At 47.2% G+C, this 21,333-nt stretch overlaps 1 protein-coding gene across 2 annotated transcripts in view; it reads right to left on the bottom strand.

The window, feature by feature from the left end:
- The window catches only part of SAT2 (spermidine/spermine N1-acetyltransferase family member 2), a 40,462-nt gene extending 31,530 nt beyond the window's left edge, over positions 1–8,932 (bottom strand). Inside the window, exon 1 of one of the 2 annotated variants that reach the window (XM_089662502.1) lies at positions 8,642–8,932. In XM_089662502.1, coding sequence (XP_089518628.1) covers positions 8,642–8,707 — 66 coding nt within the window. In that variant the 5' untranslated portion in view covers positions 8,708–8,932. The remainder of the gene's footprint in view (positions 1–8,641) is intronic. The other variant, XM_089662501.1, reaches the window with a different exon arrangement.
- Between the last annotated feature and the right edge of the window lie 12,401 nt (positions 8,933–21,333).

Here is a 21,333-nt window from a genome sequence, read left to right as displayed (position 1 = left end):
TTCTGCCATTGGTAGAAGTGTCAGCCAGTCATCTTGCAGAAATGAAGTGTAACATCTAAGATATTGTTCGAGCGTCTGATTGGTCCGCTCCGTCTATCCGTTAGTCTGCGGATGATGCGCCGAAGAAAAAGATAGCTTGATTTCCAAACCCTCAGCCTTCCAGAATTTGGACGTAAACTCAACTCCCCGATCTGAAACAATATTCTTTGGCACTCCGTGAAGTCTTACTATCTCCTTAATGAAGACCTGGGCTGTTTCGGAAGTGGAAGATGTCTTTTCTAGTGGAAGGAAGTGGGCCATTTTAGAGAGACGGTCCACCAGTACAAAAATCATGGTGTGATCCTGTGAAGGTGGCAGTTCCACAATAAAATCTATGGAGATCATGCTCCAGGGCCGGTCAGGTATTGGCAAGGGTCGCAGCAGGCTCCAAGCCCTGTCTCTGGTGGGTTTTTTCCGATTACAAATAGGGCAAGTTTTACCGTACGTTTCACAATCTTGGCCACCAAATAGTGCGTTGTGCCAATTCTAGGGTCTTGTGTATCCCAAAGTGACCCGCCAATGGATGATCATGACAATAGCCTAAAACCAGGGTCTGAGCTTCCTTGGGTACCAGGATCTGTTCCCCCCCCCCCCTCCACAAGAGACCTTCCCTGCTTTGTATTGAGGTTCCAGATAGATCAGGAACCCTGGTGGATGCAGCCTGTAGTTTGGAGAAAAGCTCAGACTGGAGCAGTAAAAAACTACCTGTCGGTAAGATGGTATCCGGTTGGGGTGTTTCTCTAGGGTCTTCAAACATCCGGGAGAGAACATCCGGTTTTGTGTTTCTAAACCCAGGTGGAAAGGTGATATGTAGATTGAACCTCACAAAGAATAGTGCCCATCTGGCCTGGCCTGGCGTGGTCTGAGGCGTTTAGCTGTCTTCAGGTACTCTAGGTTCTTATGGCCGGTATAGACCAAAATGGGGTGTAGGGCTCCCTCTAATAGATACCACCACTCCTTTAATGCAGCCTTAATGGCTAACAATTCCCGATGTCGTAATTTCTTTCCGAGGGGGAGAGCTTCCTAGAAAAGAATGCTGCCGGGTGCATTAGTTCCTTGGTGTCAAGGTCCTACCTTTCCTCAGAGCTTGTGCATCTTCATGTGCTGGCATCCATCTTAGATTTCTGCAAAGCATGGTGGGAACCTTTATGCCTTCAGGCTTCTGCGGCTCCTCCTCCAGAAGGGTGTGGCTGATCACATTTAAACCTGCTGTCTGCAAGAGCTCTCTGCATTGGTGTCCTGTATGTTCCCTTGTCGCAAGCTCTTGTTCTGTTCCCGTTGCTCTCCTGGTAACCGACTCGGCTTGGACAAGACTATTCGCTGCTTTAACCCTTTACCTGATTCCCCGTTGCTGAACCCGGCCCATGACCTGGGTATTCTTTGCTTACCATCTAGTACTGTCTGCTCAGTTGTTATTGACCCGGCCTGTCTGACTACGCTACACGTGTTTCCATCTAGCTCCCACCAGCTGTACGCCATTGGCGGCAGTCGCTACCGCAGCTGGGGTTATTCTGGGGCCGCAACCTGGTCTCAGGCTGCGTCAAGTCCATCCCCACCATCAGGGGCCCTGGTGAAGGGTAGCCTGGGGCTTAGACTCCGCACCCTGAGGGACTCTGGTCTGTGGGTAGTGGCTGTCGTCAGTCGCTGCGTGACCGTATCATAGGCCTGCCTGCCCATTCCATCATTCCAGCCCTGACACTTGGCCCCTACTGTCAGGGATGCGGGTATGACCAGAGGGGTGTGGACTGACACAGGGAAACACAGGCTTCAGATATGGTATAAATAAGACAATTTATTAAGACTAACAATACAAATATAAACGCAGTGCACCAAACCCCAAGCTAACACAAATACATACAAGGTGAAACAAACCCAAACCTAAACTGATATAGATACACAGGTACATACACATATAGAGCACAACGTAGTCAGGGGCCGGGTCGATAACTATCGGGCAGGTAGGTACAGGAGGAGCAGGCAGAGAGTAGTCAGGGTCACAAGCCAGGGATCAAACAGGAGAAGTCAGCAGAGGTCAGGATCAGGCAGGGTCGGCAACAAGTCATGCAGGAACAGGAACAGGAATGCAGGTTACTAGATACAGGGGCTCATGGAAAAACACACACCAAGGCACAGACAGCAGGTCTGGCCATCCCTTAAATACACCACCTGCAATCAGCCCCAGGTGATGGCTAATTGCCGAAGTGAACCTCTGGTTGTTGAGAGCACTCGCTGGCCAGCCCTGGTACTGCAGCCCACAAGGCAGGCGAGTCCCACCACTATTGGCAAGTCCATTCCTGACACCTACTCTCTGTGATAATACTGCTCCTACAGCTACTTCTGATGAGTCTACCCCTAATATGTATGGTAACGATGCATCAGGGTGGCTCAGGATGGGAGCTGTTGTGAACTGTTTCTTTAAAGCCTCAAAAGAAGCCTGTGCTGCTGGGGACCATTAAAAATGTACCCCTACCTTTGAGTTGGGTGATGGGCGCTGCCAGGCCTGAGAAATTCTTTATAAATTTCCTATAAAAATTGGCAAAACCAATAAATCTCTGAACCCCCTTCTTATCCGTGGGGGCCGGCCATTCTAAAATTGCTGTGATTTTCTGAGGGTCCATAGCAATCCCCGTGGTGGAAATAATTAGACCCAAAAATGAGATACTACTCTGCTCAAAACTGCATTTTTCGGCATAGAGCCCGTGCTGGCGAAGTCGCTTTAGCACACTCCTGACATGCCCCCGATGCGCCTCCAGAGATGAGGAAAAGATCAAAATATCGTCTAGATAAACAATTACGAAAATGTCCAAAAATCTCTAAAAATATCTTTCAAGAAATGCTTAACGTGGCCGGCGCATTACATAACCCAAATGGCATATCTAAGCATTCGAAGTGCCCGAACCGAGTGCAAAAAGCAGTCTTCCACTCGTCCCCTTTGCATATACGGACCAGGTTATAAGCGCCCCTGAGATCGAGTTTTGAAAAAATAGAAGCTGTCTTTAACCTCTGGAACAACTCAGGGACCAAGGGAAGGGGGTAGCGATTCTTGACTGTGATTTTATTTAAGTCCCTATAATCGACACATGGTCTCAGGGATTGGTCCTTCTTTTCAACAAAAAAGATTCCTGCCCCAGCCGGTGATGTGGAAGGGCGGATAAAACCCTTCCGAAGGCTCTCATCAATATATTCTTTCAGTACCCCCAGCTCTCGTTCTGACAGGGGGAAGATTTGGCCGAATGGTATTTCAGATCCCGGGAGAAGGTCAATGGGACAGTCGTAAGCCCGATGCGGGGGAAGAATATCTGCTCCCTGTGGGCTAAAAACATCAAGAAACTGATGATAGGCCACAGGCACAATTTGGGCTAATTCGGTATCAGTACTCACACCTAACAAGGTTGGTGTATCTATTGGTAACCTAGGTAAGCAGTGCTCCTGGCAATAGGGTGAGTGAAACTGAATTGACCTGGTCTTCCAGTCAATTTGGGGGTCGTGAGCTCGTAGCCAGGGAAGCCCCAAAATAACTGGAAATAGAGGAGACACAACGGCATCCAAACAGAAAAGCTCTTGATGATGCCCTGCCACTGTGGTGTGTATAGGAGGGGTCTCCCGATCTACCGTCCCCGATTTTATTGGAGAACCATTGGCCAAAAAAATGTTCAGGCCATGCTCCTTGGTGAATCTGCTGCTGGGCTGCGAAGCGAAGGTCAATAAAGCAGCTACACGCCCCGGAGTCAATAATAGCTGTCACTTGTACGATTCTTTCGGGGAGCTGAAAAGACACTAGTACAGCCAAGTGAGTGGGGTTGCCTGTGCACACAGGAGACATAGCAGAAATAATGGAAGACTTATGGAACCTTTCTGGACAGGAGCACACCATGTGACCCGCTGCAGTAGAGGCACAGGTTGTTCGACCGATGTCTCTGGCATTCCTCTGTTGAGAGGGAAGGCCGCATCAGACTGAGCTGCTTGGGCTCAGCCCCATCTGACGGTTCCAGACTCCGATTGCTGACACTGACCCTTGGCAAGACTGGTACCCATGGCAGCATCCAGGCAGGTCTTAGCCCCTGGCTGGACCTCTCCTGTCTCCGTTCCCACAACTTACGGTCACTCTGGATGGCCCAGTTTATTAGGTCCTCCAAGGAGTCAGGTACTCCTACTCTTGCCAATTCAACTTTTAGAGGGTCAGACAATCCTAACCGAAATTGATAACGCAAGGACGCGTCATTCCACAGAGTGTCTCCACTCCAACGCCTAAATTTGGATGCATAGTCCTCCGCAGCCCGGCGTCCCTGCTGTAAGGAATAGAGAGCGGCCTCAGCGGCTCGATTCGCGGGTCATCATAAAGCTGCACCATTGCCTTGAAAAAGGTAGTAACGGAGTTCAGGTGTGGGTGGCGAGTCTCCATCAGGCGGTGAGCCCATCCCTGGGGTTCACCCTGCAACAAGGATATAATGAATCCTACCTTCACAGATTCAGTTGGAAAAGTCAGAGGTTGTAGATAAAAATATAGCTGGCAGCAGTTCTGGAAGGCCCTGAACTTTCCTTGATCCCCATTGAACCGCTCGGGTGTTGGCACACGCGGTTCTGGCAGAGGGATGGAGAATGCTGCTCCAGTGGAAGGTTCAGCGGAGCCCCTGGCAGAAGGCGCACTCACCGGGTCTGATGTTATGGGCGCAGGTGCGGGTAGGCTCTGAACCCATCCCTCCAAATGTTTATATCCTTCTTCTAGTGTTTTAATGGCCTGTGTGAGCGCCGCCAGGTGTTGGCATATCTGTTCCCAGGGAGATGGTCCTCCTCCAGACTCTGTCATGGCCATATGGTTCTGTTAGGGCCCTGCCGGCGGTAGCCTCTAGCGCTCTACAGATCAGAATTCCCCAAGGCGCGGAATCTAAGCCCCGACCTGCTTGTTCACCAGGGCCCCTGATGGTGGGGATGGATTTGGAGCAGGCTGAAACCAGGTCGCGGCCCCTGGGTGCACCCAGCTGTGGTAGAAGCACCACCAGAGGTGTATAGCAGGTAAGAGCCTGATGTAAGGAGGTAGAGAGGGAGCGGAGTCAGACAGGCCGAGTCGGTAGTGGTGGAGGCAGGACGGTACAAGGGGTAGGCAGAAGGATAAGCTGGTCACAAGCCGGGTTCGGTAACAGGAGATCAAACGGGCAGGATTAGACAGGAGAATGGTCAGACAAGCCAGGGATCAGAGAAGGAGACAGTCAGCGAATCAGGGTCAGGCAGGGTCGGCAACAAGCTAATCTCAGGAAACACAGGATACAGGTAAAGACCATACGGCAACTAGAGGACAGACATGACCTGTTTAAATAGGGTGCCCTGCGCCCTCATTGGTGCCAGGCGCGCGTCCACGAGTGCGCATGCACGACCGCCGCTGCGGTCGTGGGTGCCCAGGTCCTAATGCTCGCACGCTAGTGAGCCTCGGCATGCGCAGACCCATGCGCCGAGGTAAGGTCTGGGGTCCCTGACAGAGGTATTGGATTGCTTGACATTACTTATTACAGGGCCTGCCACGTGGCAAGAATAGTAGACTGGTCTACAAACCATGCCCGTAAGGCCTGGGTGAGCCTGGAAGCTGCCTTTTCGGTGACCCCGCTAGCCACGTCTCCATGGCTGGGGAAAAAAAAAAAAAAATCACATGTCCCATCCAACTTCAGGGAACACTCGCTAATCGGCCCAACATGGTCTTGCTACCACTTGATAGGTCAGAAGTCAGGTCTTTCCTCAACTCCTGGTCCACTCACACCTATCCAAATGAACCCTTACCCCCCCCCCCGGTATGTCTAATATGTTCCTTGCTGGGACCCTCCCTCAAGAACACCTGAGACTATACCATCTTTTCAAGGATGGTGTCTTTTTGACAAGAGAATGCCTTCTGAACCAATGGCTAACTCTAACCTTGACGCCATGGATGTATAGGCAACTCTCTCACTTCATACATAGCTCGCCACGTCTCAAAGAACATGCTAGACCTCTTACTCAATTTGAGAATCTCTGCTCCACAGATTCCCCACAGAGACATGTGGGCTCCAAACTATACACATGCCTTGAAAACACCATTGACATCACGTCTAGAAAGGCTTGCGTGGCCTGGAGTGATGATTTCCAACTGCATTTGGCCCCCAACGATTGGGACCATTTGTATGGCCATATACACAAAAGGTTCCATGTGTGTTTCAACCCAGGAAAATTATAAACTGTACTCAAGATTGTACAGAGTTCCATCTATGCTCCAAGATTTGATCCTAACATTCCCGACTCCTGTTGGAGATGCCACCAAGCGATGGGTACACTTCTACATATATGGTGGGAATGCCCAATGCTTCAACCATTCGGGGAAAAAATACAGTCCATAACTGCTCAAGTAACAACTTACTCCCTAGTTTTATCTCCTGCACAATTCTTACTCCTCACTCCCCTATAAGACATACTTCAAATCCCTCGCCATGCATATGATAAATGCGGCAAAACAATGTATCCCAATTCACTGGCGCTCAACACATATCCCCTCAATCTGAGAATGGTTTGCATGGATAAACAAAATTGCTGACATGGAGGAACTCATCTCTGTAGCAAAAGATTGCCCCGAGAAATTCAGGAAGACGTGGGCCTGTTGGAGTCACTTCAAAACCACCACCACTTATCACCAACTGCTGCTTGACTCCTCTCCTTCCCCCACTTAAACTTACGACGACGATTGTCAGGAATAAGTAACTTTTCTCAAGGTTCCTGGATATAATATACACCTTACCGGACTGAGACCGAATATTACGGCCCAAATATCAAGGAAACGGACCTTTATAGTGGACTACTGCACAAGCCTACCTAGATTGCCATGTGAGACATCTGACTGTTGCTTGGACTAGTTTAAAATGGTTTGACCTGGAGTAGTTGCATTTTTTTCCTCCATCTCTCTCCCCTCTTCTTACTTCTCTCTTTCTCTCCCTCCCGCTTCATCTTATCCAGGGGCGGACTGACAACTCATGGGGCCCCCAGGCAATAGGGGATCATGGGGCCCGTGTCCATGCCCACACTCAAAGCACACCAAAAAAATCCTATAAAAAAGGTACCAAGGGCATTTCATGGGCCCCCTACTGATCCCGGGCCCTGCCTGAGTGCTTGAATGGTCAGTCCACCCCTGGCCTTATCCCACATCCTTATCATTACCTTCTCATTTCTCTGAGTTCAAATGAATCTAAAATATTAGCAGTCCTACAGGTACAACTGCAGCTCCTCAGCCTCCGCCCCTTAGGGGTAGATACCCGATTATCTACTGTTCTCGCCATCCTCTCACATTGTACCTAGGGGCGGACTGACCACTCATGGGGCCCCCGGGCAATATGGGGATCATGGGGCCCGTGTCCTCACAAACACTCAAAAAAGCCAATGAAAGGTACCAGGGGTATCTCATGGGGCCCCCTACTGACCCTGGGCCCTCGGGCAGTGCCCGAGTTCCCAAATGATCAGTCCGCCCCTAGTTGTACCCCATCACATCTGTCATTTAAGGGGGCTCCCATGAGGTTTGGTTGATATCAATACTCTACTGATCCGTTCATATTATTGTATGCCTCTCCTGGTTTGGAGCATCTTCTCTCCTAGGTTTCTGTCCTTTTGTATCAATCTATGTTACTTGATGACATTATATATGTTCCAGACCTACACCCCGTCTGAGAATCGGGCAGTTGTTGAGCTGTGTCTATGATCCGAATGGAACCTGTATTTGTTACCACTCTGCTTTCATTTATCTTCAATAAAATTGTTTTTGAAAAAAAAAAAAAATACCAATGTGTCCTCTGCCATGGGCTCCAGATGCTATCTTGGGGGAGCTGGGTCTGATTGAACAAAGTCTTTGAGAGAATTAGGCAGCCATCCTTGAGACAGAGAGATTGTATAAAGCCCAGATGGGTCAGTCTGGGAGCCTTGCAGTTTGTGGAAAGCAGGTAGGGACAGATAGGCTGAGCCTAGAATCAGGTTCCTGTGTAGAAGGGATAGTCTAGGGGCATCCTTGACACCTCATGTTTGTACCAGGTGACGGGACAGCCCTGGGAACTCAGCACAGGGATGGTGGGAACCCCTCATAATGGGCACAGCATGTGTACAGACCCAGTGACTCAGCACAGGGATGGTGGGAACCCCTCATAATGGGCACAGCGGGAGTACAGACCCGGGAACTCAGCACAGGGATGGTGGGAACCCCTCATAATGGGCACAGCGGGAGTACAGACCCAGGAACTCAGCACAGGGACTGTGGGAACCCCTCATAATGGGCACAGCGGGCGTGCAGACCCGGGAACTCAGCACAGAGATGGTGGGAACCCCTCATAATGGGCACAACGGATGCACAGACCAAGGAACTCAGCACAGGTACATACAGTGAGATATCAGTTGTGGGAGGGAGAGTGGAGCCCCCCCATAGACTCTAATAATAATCTTACAGTCATACAGGGCCTCCATATCACATTTCCAGGGGCAGCTGGTCTCCAGGAGACTGGCATTAGCTCTGGTTGGAATTCCATTCACACTTCCGAGGGGAGGGGGGTGAGGACTGTTGGGGGTTATCTGCTACCTTTCTATAGGAATAGAAATCCCATCATCCCACCTTTATCATCCGTATGATCTCCTCGCAGTCCCCCGGCTCCGCCGCTCGCACCCTGTATCCAGCCATGGTGTCGCTCACATACGCCGCACACTCTGTGACCCCTCTCCTCTGACAAGCAAGCCTCAACACCTTATCTGGTCAGAGTCCACCCAGACTGCAGGAGAGTCTCACTCCTCCTGTCACACTCCTGGGTCTGATGACCTGGTGGAGATTTAACCCCTTGTTGGCAGTCACCTGATCTGAGATCAGATCATAGAGAATGATTGTGGAAGAGGAAACAATGTATCCAGTAATCTGAGCTCAGCCCCTCCCCCTGGTGAAGAATTTAACCTCTTGTTGGCAGTTCACTGCTGAAGAATCTGCTGCCAGGGATTCCACTCATCTGTACCAGACCTGTATCCTAGATATACAGGTGAAACTCAAAAAATTAGAATATCGTGCAAAAGTTCATTTATTTCAGTGCAGCAACTTAAAAGGTGAAACTAATATATGAGACTCACTCCATGCAAAGCAAGATAGTTCCAGCCGTGATTTGTCATCATTGTGATGATTATGGCTTACAGCTCATGAAAACCCCAAATCCACAATCTCAGAAAATGAGAATATTCCATGCAATCAATAAAACACGGATTGTACATAGAACAATATCACACCTCTGAAAAGTAGAAGCTGCATATGTACTCAGTACTTGGTTGGGGCCCCTTTTGCAGCAATTACTGCCTCAATGCGGCGTGGCATGGAAGCTATCAGCCTGTGGCACTGCTGAGGTGTTATGGAAGACCAGGATGCTTCAATAGCGGCCTTCAGCTCTTCTGCATTGTTCGGTCTCATGTCTCTCATCTTTCTCTTGGCAATGCCCCATAGATTCTCTATGGGGTTCAGGTCAGGCGAGTTTGCTGGCAAATCAAGCACAGTAATCCCACGGTCATTGAACCAGGTTTTGGTGCTTTTGGCAGTGTGGGCGGAGCCAAGTCCTGCTGGAAAATGAAGTCAGCATCCCCATAAAGCTGGTCTGCGGAAGGAAGCATGAAGTGCTCCAAAATCTCCTGGTAGACAGCTGCGTTGACCCTGGACTTAATGAAGCACAGTGGACCAACACCAGCAGATGACATGGCTCCCCAAATCAACACAGACTGTGGAAACTTCACACTGGACTTCAAGCATCTTGCAGTGTGTGCCTCTCCATTCTTCCTCCATACTCGGGGTCCTTGGGCCCCTCCATTCTTCCTCCATACTCGGGGTCCTTGGGCCTCTCCATTCTTCCTCCATACTCGGGGTCCTTGGGCCTCTCCATTCTTCTTCCCTACTCGGGGTCCTTGGGCCTCTCCATTCTTCCTCCATTCTCGGGGTCCTTGGGCCTCTCCATTCTTCCTCCATACTCGGGGTCCTTGGGCCTCTCCATTCTTCCTCCATACTCGGGGTCCTTGGGCCTCTCCATTCTTCCTCCATACTCGGGGTCCTTGGGCCTCTCCATTCTTCTTCCATACTCGGGGTCCTTGGGCCTCTCCATTCTTCCTCCATTCTCGGGGTCCTTGGGCCTCTCCATTCTTCCTCCATACTCTGGGTCCTTGTTTTCAAAATGAGATGCAAAAGTTGCTCTCATCAGAAAAGAGGACTTTGGACCACTGAGGACAGACCAGGTCTGCTTTTCTTTAGCCCAGGTAAGACGCTTCTGACGTTGTTTGTTGTTCAGGAGCAGCTTGACAAGAGGAATACAACATTTGAAGCCCATGTCCAGAATCTGTCTGTGTGTGGTGGCTCTTGATGCACTGACTCCAGCCTCAGTCCACTCCTTGTGAAAATCCCCAACACTTTTGAATGGCCTTTTCCTGACACTCCTCTCCAGGCTGCGGTCATCCCTGCTACTTTTGCACCTTTTTCTTCCACACTTTTCCCTTCCACATAACTTTCTATTAATGTGCTTTGATACAGCACTTTGGGAACATCCAACTTCTTCTGCAATGACCTTTTGAGGCTTTCCCTCCTTATGGAGGGTGTCAGTGATGGTGTCAGGTCAGCAGTCTTTCCCATGATTGTTATTCCTACTGAACCAGACTGAGAGACCATTTAAAGGCTCAGGAACCCTTTGCAGGTGTTATGGCTGAATGAGCTGATTAGAGTGGGACACTTTGAGCCGAGAATATTCCACCTTTTCACAATATTCTCATTTTCTGAGATTGTGGATTTGGGGTTTTCATGAGCTGTAAGCCATAATCATCACAATGATGACAAATCACGGCTTGAACTATCTTGCTTTGCATGGAATGAGTCTCATATATTAGTTTCACCTTTTAAGTTGCTGCACTGAAATAATCGCAAGAGATGAATAACAACTGTTTGTGATAGCATGGATCATGACAGGTCCTCTTTATGGAGTGATCTGATGTCTTGTTAGACACCAGATCAATCTTCTGCCCCTCTCCAAAGTATCTGATCAAACTAAAGATAGATTTGATTAGAGGTTATAGGGATATATTAGTTTCACCTTTTAAGTTGCTGCACTGAAATAAATAATCTTTTGCACCATATTCTAATTTTTTGAGTTTCTTCTGTAGTAATGTTAATGGGGGGACCTCCCAACACCCCAAAAAATGGTGTGGAGTTCCCCTCAAGAATACACACCAGACCCTCATCTGATAAAAAAGTATGAGCAAACGAATGCTGAAACTCCTGTGCTGGAGGATGAGCTCCACAATGTCAGGAACCCCCAACATGGAGTACTTATTGGGCATGCAAGCCTTGCTGCCCTCAATGGACCAGGGAAATCCAAAGGAGCTGAGTGTCAGGAAACCAACCGAGGGCGCAGAGTTCACCTTCTAAAAATGAGATTTATTAAATAAAAAGTAATATATTCACAAAAGGATACAAATCAAAGGTACATCACAAAAAAGACAGCATGGTCCAATCTCCCTAGATGGTGGCTGGTGGGGGACTGTAGGCCTCCAAATGGTTGGCATGTTTCGAGGCAGAACCTCTTCCTCAGAGCCCCCTCATCTGAGCCTACAGACTGGTTGTTAGCGATTCGGGTTTGACCAGAGGTGTGTGGACTGACACAGGGAAACGCAGACTTCAGGTATGGTGTAATAATAATATTTATTATTAGCTGCACAAATAAACCAATAGGTACACAGTGCAGTCAGGGCTGGAGAGGTGGAGTGGTCAGGCAGGCCAAGCCCACAGCATGGATTTCCTCAGGGCGCGGGGTCTAAGTCCCAGCCTGCTATTCACCAGGGCCCCTGATGGTGGGGATGGACTTGGTGCAGAACCAGGTCACGACCCCTGAGTGCGTCCGGCTGTGGTAGAGAGTGCTGGCAGGTCCAGGTCCGAGCGGGATGGATGGATGGATGACAGTCAGGAGCGACGTGGTCAGACTAGCCGGGTCAGTAACGGTGGGGACAGGCACGGTACAAGCAGCAAACAAGGGTAGTCAGGTCACACGCCGGGTTCAGTAACTCACGGGCAGCACGGTATAGAGGATCAGGCAGAAGGATGGTCAGGGACGAGCCGGGGGTCAGAGCAGGAGAATGTCAGCATGGATCAGAACAGGCAGGGTCGGCAACAAGGAACGCACTACAGGAACACAGTTAACAGGAATCAGGAACAGGATACAGGGGCTCATGGGCAACATACACCAAGGCCCAGATCACAGGCTGGTCATTCCTTATATGCACCTCCTGCAATCAGCCTCAGGTGTTTTGGCTGATTGCAGGAATGAGCCTCTGGTTGCTGAGAGCACCCGCTGGCCAGCCCTGGTACTGCAACCCACAAGGCAGGTGAGTCCCACCACTATTGGCGAGTCCATTCCTGACACTGGTAGTCCAGGACAGGAAGGAGGGAGGTGCAGGCTCCCTGAACCATTCCAGGCCACATTCCTTCAACATAGGGGGTACCTAGAGTGGCCACCTCATCCCTTCAAACCCGAACACATATTAATGACACGGGTTCTGAGGCCAATTTAATGCAGATAAGGCACTAAGTGAGTATAAGTACCACCTTAATCAGCCACAGAACCCGTGGCATCAATGTGTTCGGTTTTAAAGGGATGAGGTGGCCACCCTAGGGGTAAAAGAAGATAAAAGGAAATGATGCAGCGCTACTCTAAAGATACAAATCATATAATATACCTAATAAATACATAATATAAATAAATATGAAAGCATATAAATAAAGTGACACAATATTCTGCATGATAGAGGCACACAGATATGTTCACTACTGTTTGGATTATCTGTTGGTTTATTTTATATGTATTTATCTGTATTTGGACACTATGTAGTGTTTGGGGTTCATTTATCTTTTATGCATGCTTTATACACTTTTGGTATGCACCTGAATGCGTTTTTCTTGATTTGAGTCCAAATTTTGGACATGTCACCTATTAGTCCCCATTTGGACTAATGCAAGCCACAGACGGGTCGAAAATCGACCAATTTTTCAGCGGAAAAAAAAATCAGCCGATTTTCGCACCGTTAGTGGGTTAATTGATCGGCTGTTTTTCAAGGTTTTGGCACATATTTTTTATCTGTAAAGTTGGAAAATTTTGACGATCGGCCAATTTTCCCAGCAATGATGGGCAAATCGGCCGATCGTTTTACCGATAAAAAAATCTGCACATGAGCCGTGACCTGCAAGAAGAGAAAAAGAAGAAGAGGAAAAAGAAGAAGAAAAAGAGGAAGAGGAAGCAGAAGAAGAAGAAGAAGAAAAAAAAAAGAAAAAAGAAAAAGAAGAAGAATTCCAGTCCGCTATTATATTTTATATGAAAAGTCTTGCGGTTGCAACAATATCTATTTGTATCTGAATAAAAACATCTGTATCCGAAATGGATACAAATGGATACATTGTTGCAACCGCAAGACTTTTTTCTTGTAAAATATAATAGCAGAGCTCTCTGCAAGGGACAGAAGTAAAAATGCCGGCCGTAGACGGGAAGAAATTCGGCCGATTTTTTTACCGTTGGTGGTAACGTCGGCCGATTGAACGACCGATTTTTGTTTTTTTGTTTTCGACCCGTCTATGGCCTGCATTCGTTTATATATTCTTTTTATTGATATTCACCATCACTTCAGATCCCATTTCAGGATTTATACACATTTACATCATACATTTTAGTATTGGTTTACACAACTCTGCTATTACCATCCTTGTGGGGGTGCGGTATTCACCGTGTTCACTTCTGGATCCGGTGAGGATCAGGTCACGGTTAAATATTTGAAGATCCCTGGAGGATCAGGTCACTTTTATGTTTTTTTGCACGTTGTGTCACTTTATTTATATGCTTTCATATTTATTTATATTATGTATTATGTATTTATTAGGTATTTTATATGATTTGTATCTTTAGAGTAGCGCTGCATCGTTTCCTTTTATCCTTTCCTTGATCATTTTGGTATATGATTGGATGTTAGCAGCTTCTCCATATATATATTTTTTCATCTATCATAGGTAGAAGCGCAGGAGGTTCACACCATTAACCCTAGGGGTACCTCGCTAATTGGGACCCCCACCCCGGCAAAGCACCTTGTCCCCATATTGGTGAGGACAAGGACCTCTTCCCCATAACCCTGGCTTGTTAGTTGTGGGGGTCTGCTAATGGGGGGCTTATCAGAATCTGGAAGCCCCCCTTTAGCATTAAGGGACCTCCACAGTGTGAAGATAGCAGCCCCTCCAATGTGAAAGAGTAAGAGGTACATAGTACCCCTGAAGTGTGAAGAAGGACAGTCACAGTTTTTGACAATTTCTTTATTTAAAAAGAAAAAATTTCCATAAGTTCCATCTCCGTAGGTACATCAATCATCCAATCACATCACCTAGAGATGTAGTTCCTTATCAACCACGGTGCCCACCCACCACCAAAGCACGTCTGTTCCCCATGTTTCACTTCCTTCAATGACAGGTTGGGTGGAAGGCAGCTGTTGTAACCAACATGTGGGGTCTTTCAGGTGATGTCATTGAACATATATGGACATGACCATATTTGGTCAATGATGTCTTAGGATCCCTGTGATCCCTGTTAGTAATATCACTTTTATACATGATGTTTGGCTCCCACCAAATGGGTAAATGTTGGGCATTCATCCGAGCACCTGAACAGCCAAAGTTCAGTCCAAACACAAGTTCAAACACAAGTGCAAAATTTCAGGACAACTCAGAACTTTTAGGGTTAGGACTGCGGTGTAGGTTCAGGTATAGGGAGGGGGTTTAGGATTGGTGTTTAGGTTGTGGGTATTAGTTGGGGTCAGGGTTGGTGTTTAGGTTGGGGCAGAGGATTGGGGTCAGGGGTGGGATTTAAGTTGGAGTTTAGGGTTGGTGTTTAGATTGGGGTTTAGGATTGAGGTCAGGGTTAAGGTTTAGGGTTGGAGTTTAGGTTGGGGTATAGGACTGGGGTCAGAGTTGGGGTTTACAGGTTGGTGTTTATGTTGGGATTTAGGTTTTTGGTTAAGTTTTGATTTAGGATTGGGGTCAGGGTTGAGGTTTAAGTTAGGACATAGGATTGTTGTCAGGCTTTGGATTTAAGTTGGGGTTAGGGTTGAGATTTAGGATTGGGGTCATAGGTAGGGCTGAGGATTAGGCTGGGGCAATGGATTGTGGTTAGGGTTGGGATTTACATTGGGGTTCAGGGTTGGTGTTTATGTTGGGGTTTAGGATTAGGGTCAGCGTATGAATTGGGGTTTAGGTTGGAGTCAGGGTTGTGATCCCAGGTCATGGACAAGGACACAGCATAGACAGGACTGTCCAGGACAAATGACATCTACAGTGGGGATCGAAAGTTTGGGCACCCCAGCTAAAAATTTGTATTAATGTGCATAAAGAAGCCAAGGAAAGATAGAAAAATCTCCAAAAGGCATCAAATTACAGATTACACATTCTTATAATATGTCAACAAAAGTTAGATTTTATTTCCATCATTTACACTTTCAAAATAACAGAAAACAAAAAAATGGCGTCTGCAAAAGTTTGGGCCCCCTGCAGAATTTATAGCATGCACTGCCCCCTTTGCCAAGCTGAGACCTGCCAGTGTCATGGATTGTTCTCAATCATCATCTGGGAAGACCAGGTGATGTCAATCTCAAAGGTTTTAAATGCCCAGACTCATCTGACCTTGCCCCAACAATCAGCACCATGGGTTCTTCTAAGCAGTTGTCTAGAAAACTGAAACTGAAAATAGTTGACGCTCACAAAGCTGGAGAAGGCTATAAGAAGATAGCAAAGCGTTTTCAGATGTCAATATCCTCTGTTCGGAATGTAATTAAGAAATGGCAGTCATCAGGAACAGTGGAAGTTAAAGCAAGATCTGGAAGACCAAGAAAAATATCAGACAGAACAGCTCGCAGGATTGTGAGAAAAACAATTCAAAACCCACGTTTGATGGCACGATCCCTCCAGAAAGATCTGGCAGACACTGGAGTTGTGGTCACTATTCCACTATAAAGAGATACTTGTACAAATATGGGCTTCATGGAAGAGTCATCAGAAGAAAACCTCTTCTACGTCCTCACCACAAAAATCATCGTTTGAACTTTGCAAATGAACATATAGACAAGCCTGATGCATTTTGGAAACAAGTTCTGTGGACCGATGAGGTTAAAATTTAACTTTTTGGCCGGAATGAGCAAAGGTACGTTTGGAGAAGAAGGGGCACAGAATTGAATGAAAAGAACCTTTGTCCAACTGTGAAGCATGGGGTTGGATCAATCATGCTTTGGGGTTGTGTTGCAGCCAGTGGCACAGGGAACATCTCACGAGTAGAAGGAAAAATGGATTCAATAAAATTTCAGCAAATTTTGGATGGTAACTTGATGCCATCTGTGAAAAAGCTGAAGTTAAAGAGAGGATGGCTTCTACAAATGGATAATGATCCTAAACACACCTCGAAATCCACGGGGGATTACATCAAGAGGCGTAAACTGAAGGTTTTGCCATGGCCTTCACAATCTCCTGACCTCAACATCATTGAAAATCTATGGATAGACCTTAAAAGAGCCGTGCGACAGACAGCCCAGAAATCTCAAAGAACTGGAAGACTTTTGTAAGGAAGAATGGGCAAAGATACCTCAAACAAGAATTGAAAGACTCTTGGCTGGCTACAAAAAGCGTTTACAAGCCGTGATACTTGCCAAAGGGGGCAGTACAAGATATTAACTCTGCAGGGGGCCCAAACTTTTGCAGACGCCATTTTTTTTGTTTTCTGTTATTTTGAAAGTGTAAATGATGGAAATAAAATCTAACTTTTGTTGACATATTATAAGAATGTCTAATCTGTAATTTGATGCCTTTTGGAGATTTTTCCATCTTTCCTTGGCTTCTTTATGCACATTAATACAAACTTTTAGCTGGGGTGCCCAAACTTTCGATCCCCACTGTATGTGTGTGTGTGTGTGTATATATATATATATGTGTGTGTATATATATATATATATGTGTGTGTGTGTGTGTATATATATATGTGTGTGTGTGTGTGTATATATATATGTGTGTGTGTGTATATATATATATGTGTGTGTGTGTGTATATATATATATGTGTGTGTGTGTATATATATATATATATATGTGTGTGTGTGTATATATATATATGTGTGTGTGTGTATATATATATATATATGTGTGTGTGTGTATATATATATATGTGTGTGTGTGTATATATATATATATATGTGTGTGTGTGTATATATATATATGTGTGTGTGTGTATATATATATATATATGTATGTGTGTATATATATATATATATATGTGTGTGTTGTCAGCTATAGATAAGACTAAATTCAGCCTGGACTGAGGACTCTCCAGCTGTATTACTGTGAAGCCACCATGGAGTCCCCGGTCTCCCCACCCATCCCTGTGACTTTCTGCTTTCCACACATTGTAAACTATAAGCTGCACCCCCAGCATCCCTTTAGATGTGCATTGTATCCCTTTAGATGTGCATTGTATCCCTTTAGAAGTGCATTGTATGCCTTGAGCTGTAATATAGGCACTCATTGATATTGGCTGCATTGATTGACTGGTTTACGGCTTTGACAGCGGTGACTCGATCAGAACGGTCTCTCTGATGGTTGCCACACACACATCAATATGATCAATCAATGGGACCAAACCAATCAAAGTGAATAAAAATCACAGATGAAAGACTCTCAGTGCCATCGATTTACTCAGCTATTGATCAATTTTGATAATGTGATCAGCCTTAGCGGAATTTCGTTGATCACTTGCGATTGATTGAACAAGTATCAGCGCATGTATAGGGGACCTGATTATAAAACGATTAAACTGATGGATTTGGGATGGATAAAATGCATTTTCAAACGGCATTTTCAGTTGATGATGAAGCGCAGAGCGATACCATGTGTGTCGCATTGTTTTGCATTTTCATTGATGAAGAATCACCTTCTTGTGATGGTTCGCCCTCACACTGATCGCAGATTGTTCGATGTATGACCACCATGACAGGGGTGCCAGGGATGTCAGACGTCACACTCCTCCCCAGGCTCCGCCCGCTCACTGCTCTTACTGATCCTCTGTCTATCATCCTGTTAGGAGCAATGCAGGAAAGATCCTCCAGTAAAAAGTCAGCCCAGCCACAATGTATCACAAAGTAACAATCTTGTATTTCACTTATAGTCACACAAGAATTCCAGGCGGGGCAACAATGTAACGTGGTGTTCAAAAATATAAATATATATAAAAAGCGTCATACTCAGCTCCTCCCCAAACCAGCGCTGAGATTTCTCTCTGGCCAGCCCAAGTGCTGGTTTCTGCAGCCAATTAAAGCTCAGATGGTGCCTGGAAGGGCTAAGCAACGCATTACCTGGCATTCTATGCTATGCCTTGCGTCTTACCCGCCCTGCCCTGGTACCTCCAGTATCCAACTGAGACTCGTCATCCTCTGTGACTCCTGTGCACTCCAGTGACCCCAGTGTCTCCAGTGACCCCTATCTTCTTCCTTGTCTCCAGTGACCGCAAGTGTCTACAGTGACCCATCTTCTTCCTTGTCTCCAGTGACCCCAGTGTCTACAGTGACCCCTATCTTCTTCCTTGTCTCCAGTGACCCCAGTGTCTCCAGTGACCCCTATCTTCTTCCTTGTCTCCAGTGACCGCAAGTGTCTCCAGTGACCCCTATCTTCTTCCTTGTCTCCAGTGACCCCAGTGTCTCCAGTGACCCATCTTCTTCCTTGTCTCCAGTGACCCCAGTGTCTCCAGTGACCCATCTTCTTCCTTGTCTCCAGTGACCCCAGTGTCTACAGTGACCCCTATCTTCTTCCTTGTCTCCAGTGATCACTACTCCCCACCAAATGAAAGTTTTAAAAAGAATTGCCCCCAGGACAATGCCCAGCTGCCCCCCCATGTTCTTTGATTGACCATTCATTGCCTATTAGCCCAGAAAATGGCCGGATCTGTTAGTTAACATTCACTTACATTGATTCCAGTGGGGTTCAGATTCGGCACAGACCAGACCCGGGTACATTCTGCTCACCCGAACCTGAAACTATTTTACAAATAAATTGCACAATGACCATCGACAAGTCTGGCTCCATCACAGACAAACAAATACAAGCTGAATTTTTATATAAAAAGATCCTTATTAAATCTGGAGCCCCCTGCACATACCAACCCCACCCCCCTCCTTCCCAGAGTGGAGAAGTTGGGTGAGGGAGGTTTTGCTGACACCGCAGCTTTTCATTCAGCAGCCATCACAGCGGCTGAGCCAGCAGACAAGCGGGAAGCTGACAATGACCCCTGACCTGGTATCCAGCCAGCCAGAGATTTATAGACGGCCCATAAAGAGATGCAGATGAATTAACGTTCTTCATGAAGTCCTTGAGTATAAATATCATGGAGAGACCAGTATTGATTGGAGTATCAGCCATTCATGCCGTCGTTACATGGATAACAAATGGCGGTCTGGATATATACCATATTGCCAAAAGTATTGGGCCCCCGGCCTTTTCACACGCATGACCTTTAATGGCCCCCCAGTCTTAGTCCGTAGGGTCCAATATTGAGTTGGCCCCGCCCTTTCCACGCACATGACCTTTAATGACCCCCCAGTCTTAGTCCGTAGGGTTCAATATTGAGTTGGCCCCGCCCTTTGCACCTATAACAGCTTCAACTCTTCTGGGAAGGCCGTCCACAAGGTTTAGGAGGGTGTCTATGGGAAGGTTGGACCATTCTTCCAGAAGCACATTTGTCAGGTCAGGCACTGATGTCGGGGGAGGAGGCCTGGCTCGCAGTCTCCGCTCTAATTCATCCCAAAGGTGTTCTATGGGGTTGAGGTCAGGACTCTGTGCAGGACAGTCAAGTTCCTCCACCCCAAACTGGCTCCTCCATGTCTTTATGGACCTTGCTTTGTGCACTGGTGCGCAGTCATGTTGGAACAGGAAGGGGCCATCCGCAAACTCCTCCTACAAAGTTGGGAGCATGAAATTGTCCAAAATGCCTTGGTATGCTGAAGCCTTAAGAGTTCCCTTCACTGGAACTAGGGGGCCAAGCCCAACCCCTGAAAAACAACCCCACACCATAATCCCCCCTCCACCAAACTTTACACAATGCAGTCATGTAAGTACCATTCTCCTGACAACCGCCAAACCCAGACACGTCCATCGGATTGCCAGACAGAGAAGCGTGATTGGTCACTCTAGAGAACACGTCTCCATGCCCTAGAGTCCAGTGGCGGCGTGCTTTACACCACGGCATCTGACGCTTTGCATTGCACTTGGTGATGGAAGGCTTGGATGCAGCTGCTTGGCCATGGAAACCCATTCCATGAAGCTCTCTACGCACTGTTGTTGGGCTCATCTGAAGGCCACACCAAGTTTGGAGGTCTTTAGCTATTGACTCTGCAGACAGTTGGCGACTTCTGCGCACTGTGCGCTTCAGCATGCGCTGACCCCGCCCTGTCATGTGACGTGGCCTACCACTTGGTGGCTGAGTGGCTGTTGTTCCCAGTTGCTTCCAATTTGTTATAATCCCACTAACAGTTGAGCGTGGAATATTTAGTAGCCAGGAAATGTCACGGATGGACTTATTGCCCAGGGGGCCACCTATCACGGGACCACGCTTGGAGTCACTGAGCTCCTGAGAGCGACCCATTCTTTCACCAATGTTTGTAGAAGCCGTCTGCATGCCTAGGGGCTTGATTGTATACACCTGTGTCCATGGAGGGGATTGGAACATCTGAATCAAATATTTTGGAGGGGATTGGAACTGTCAGGGCTTCCAGGTATGACCAGAGGTGTGTGACTGATGCAGGGAAACGCAGACTTCAGATATGTGATTAACAATATAATTTATTAACACTAACAATACAAACATAAACGCAGTGCAATACTAAACATAACACAGTGCAAACAAACCAAACCAACCACCCACAGATAACAGTACATACAAGCAAGCGTCGTCAGGCAGGCCGAGTCAATATCAATTGGGCAGGTAGGTACAGGGGGAGCAAGCGGAGAATGGTCGGGGTCACAGGCCAGGTTCAGCAGGTAGCAAGCAGCGTAGTACAGAGGGTCAGGCAGAGGGATGGTCAGGGTCACAAGCCAGGGATCAGAACAGGTAGCAAAGGGACAGAAACAGGATGCAGGACAGATACAGGGCCCAGGACAAACACAACACCAAGGCAGAGTCTGCAAGTCTGGCCATCCCTTAAATACACCAGTATCATCAGTTCCAGGTGTTAGCTGGCTGAAAGG

The sequence above is a fragment of the Staurois parvus genome, unplaced genomic scaffold (assembly GCF_062004578.1).
Source record: "Staurois parvus isolate SC_StPar_1 unplaced genomic scaffold, SC_StPar_1.0 ptg001482l, whole genome shotgun sequence".
Classification (NCBI taxonomy): domain Eukaryota; kingdom Metazoa; phylum Chordata; class Amphibia; order Anura; family Ranidae; genus Staurois; species Staurois parvus.
This window is presented reverse-complemented; position numbering and strand designations above follow the sequence as displayed.